At 68.2% G+C, this 2,930-nt stretch overlaps 1 protein-coding gene across 1 annotated transcript; it reads left to right on the top strand.

Moving 5' to 3' along the window:
* Positions 1-5: 5 nt before the first annotated feature.
* Positions 6-2,422, top strand: LOC109305432 (protein Wnt-1; the record flags this gene model as incomplete). The annotated part of the gene is made up of 3 exons (XM_019528442.1): positions 6-153; positions 380-645; positions 1,118-2,422. Coding segments are annotated over 3 exons (903 nt in total), but the record flags the coding sequence as incomplete, so codon positions are not given.
* Positions 2,423-2,930: the final 508 nt, after the last annotated feature.

Raw genomic sequence — 2,930 nt, 5'->3', positions numbered from 1 at the left:
GCAAGCTGATCCGCCAGAACCCGGGCATCCTGCACAGCATCAGCACCGGGCTGCAGAGCGCCATCAAGGAGTGCAAGTGGCAGTTCCGCAACCGGCGCTGGAACTGCCCCACCACGCCCGGGCCCAACATCTTCGGCAAGATCGTCAACCGGGGTGAGGGGCCGGCCGGGCGCGGGGACGGGCTGGGGGCCGGATCCCTGCCGTGGGGGGGAGGGGGGCAGGTTGCCCCCAGGGGCAGCTCACGTGCCACCCCGGAGCGAGCGGGGTGCCGTCTCCGGGGACAGGCGGGCACAGAGCCTGGCATGGAGCGCCCGGGGCGGCATCGTGCACCGGTGCCTTGAGCGGCCCCCCCTCCCGTCCCCTCCCCTCGCCACCGCAGGCTGCCGGGAGACGGCCTTCATCTTTGCCATCACCAGCGCTGGCGTGACGCACTCGGTGGCCCGGTCGTGCTCGGAGGGCTCCATCGAGTCCTGCACCTGCGACTACCGGCGCCGCGGGCCCGGCGGCCCCGACTGGCACTGGGGCGGCTGCAGCGACAACGTCGACTTCGGCAGGGTCTTTGGCCGGGAGTTCGTGGACTCCAACGAGAAGGGCCGGGACCTGCGCTTCCTCATGAACCTGCACAACAACGAGGCCGGGCGCATGGTGAGGCCGCTGGGAGTGGGGGGGCACGCGTGAGCACACGCAGGCGTGCACACTTCTACCTGCCTGCACACGTGCGGGCTGGGGAAAGGGCTTTGCACCCTGGGTGCTGGTGCCCGTGGGAGGCACAAATTGCTGCGTCAGCTCCTGGAGGAGCCCCAGCCTCAGCGTAGCAGGATGGGGGCAGGCGTGATGGCTCTGCCCAGCTCTGGGGGGGGTGCAGCGTTCCCCCAGGTGCCAGCTGTGCCAGGAGCAGGCTACTGTTCCCATCCCCACAGCGCCTGGCCTGAGCCGGCCCTTGCGACCCAGGGCACCAGCTAGGCCCGGCTGGGGGGGAATACACATCTAGTGCCCCTTGGGGGGGGGATCCCGGTGGGTGGAAACTCCCCCCGGGCCCTGCTGGGGGAAGCTCCTGGCACCGGGTCCTGGCAGGCATGGTCGAGGGCCCACATCACGGCGTGGCCGTCCCTTGCAGACAGTGTTTTCGGAGATGCGGCAGGAGTGCAAGTGCCACGGGATGTCGGGCTCGTGCACGGTGCGGACGTGCTGGATGCGGCTGCCCACCTTCCGCACGGTGGGCGACTTCCTGAAGGACCGCTTCGACGGCGCCTCCCGCGTCGTCTACGGCAACAAGGGCAGCAACCGGGCGTCCCGCGTGGAGCTGCATCACCTGGAGCCCGAGAACCCGGCCCACAAGCCGCCCTCGCCCCACGACCTCGTCTACTTCGAGAAGTCGCCCAACTTCTGCACCTACAGCGGTCGCACGGGCACAGCCGGCACGGCCGGGCGCTCCTGCAACAGCTCCTCGCCCGCCCTGGATGGCTGTGAGCTGCTGTGCTGCGGCCGCGGCTACCGCACCCGGACACAGCGGGTCACCGAACGCTGCAACTGCACCTTCCACTGGTGCTGCCACGTCAGCTGCTTGAACTGCACCAACACCCAAGTGCTGCATGAGTGCTTGTGAGCGGGCAGCGCCTGGAGCCCCCTGCCCTGCCGAGGCCCCCCCGCCCACCTTTATGGCAGCCCCGGGGCCCTGGAAGCAAACCCATTTCCCTGCCCCGCTCCGGCACGGCAAAGCCTGCCGGGGGGGGAGCACAGACACATGGGGACGGCCTGGCACAGTGGGGGGCATCCTCCATAGAGCCAACGGGCAGCAACCCTGGCACCATAGCGGGGCCAGGTGGGCAAAAGGGACCAGGCCGGCAGCTTCCTTGTACACCCCCACTGCTCTACAACCCTGGCCGAAGGGGGGGTCCTGGCTCCACAGCCCAAGACAATGGGGCAGGGGGGAGAGCCCAGAGCGGTGCCCCTCTGAGGTCAAGATTTGAACCAGTGACCAGGACAGGGGGTGGCTCAGCAGCCCCCTGCCCCACCCCCCCAGCCAGATGCTCCCCGCTCTTCCTCTGCCGCATGTGCGGGAAGCTGAAGGGTGCCTGGACGATGACACACTGCACCGGTGTTTGCAGCCGGCGCCGACTGCCACGTGCTACGGGGCCTCGCACGGCTTTGCCAGGACAGCATCCAACCCATAGCCTGGCTCTGCCCGGGGGCCGTGGGAGTGACGCACAGAGACGCGGTGGGGGGGGTCTCTGCTCGCCTGCACATACGCTATTTATTGGGACTGGGTTTGTATCGCCTCGGCGGCCCCTGCTCTTAAACACTCCCACGTGCTGGATCCGGCCGTGCCCCTTCCTCCCCTGTGAGCACTGAGGACGCGGCTGCTTCGTTACGGATAAACCTGTAGGCTCCTAGAGAAGAATAAAGTCTATTTTTATCAAGAGCGGGGAGTGGAGCATCACTGGGGCGGGATGGGGGTTGGGGCGGGATGGTGCTTTGCAGAGGCGATAGCGGTGCTGGGGTGGGAGCAGCCCCCAGCCCAGAGACCCGCAGCCCGGAGCTGCCCTGGCTCGAGGGACAGCGGTGCCCCCACGTCCCCCTCCCCAGCCTCCCTGCCACCCCCATGCACAGGGCATCGGAGATGGGGGCAGAAGCCAAACAAAACCCTGACACTTGAGGCCTCTACAGAGCCGAGCTCCTGACTCCTGGGTCCTGCGGGCAGCCGGGTGGCACCGTGGCCAATGCCAGGATCAATCCTCCCTCCCCTATGGTGCCAGCTGCCTCCTATGTTTTGGGCGATCCTTGCCCCATTCCCCTGCCTCAGACCTGGCCTGGGGCTCTGGGCCCAGGGAAAGCAGCCGTGAGCCCCAGGGCGCCCAGGCCATGGTCCAGTCCCTGTTGGCAGTGCTGAAAGCTCACGGGGTCTCTCCCCACTCACGACTTCCTCCACC

This window comes from Gavialis gangeticus, unplaced genomic scaffold (assembly GCF_001723915.1).
Source record: "Gavialis gangeticus isolate Ggan-Ray unplaced genomic scaffold, GavGan_comp1, whole genome shotgun sequence".
NCBI lineage: Eukaryota > Metazoa > Chordata > Crocodylia > Gavialidae > Gavialis > Gavialis gangeticus.
This window is presented reverse-complemented; position numbering and strand designations above follow the sequence as displayed.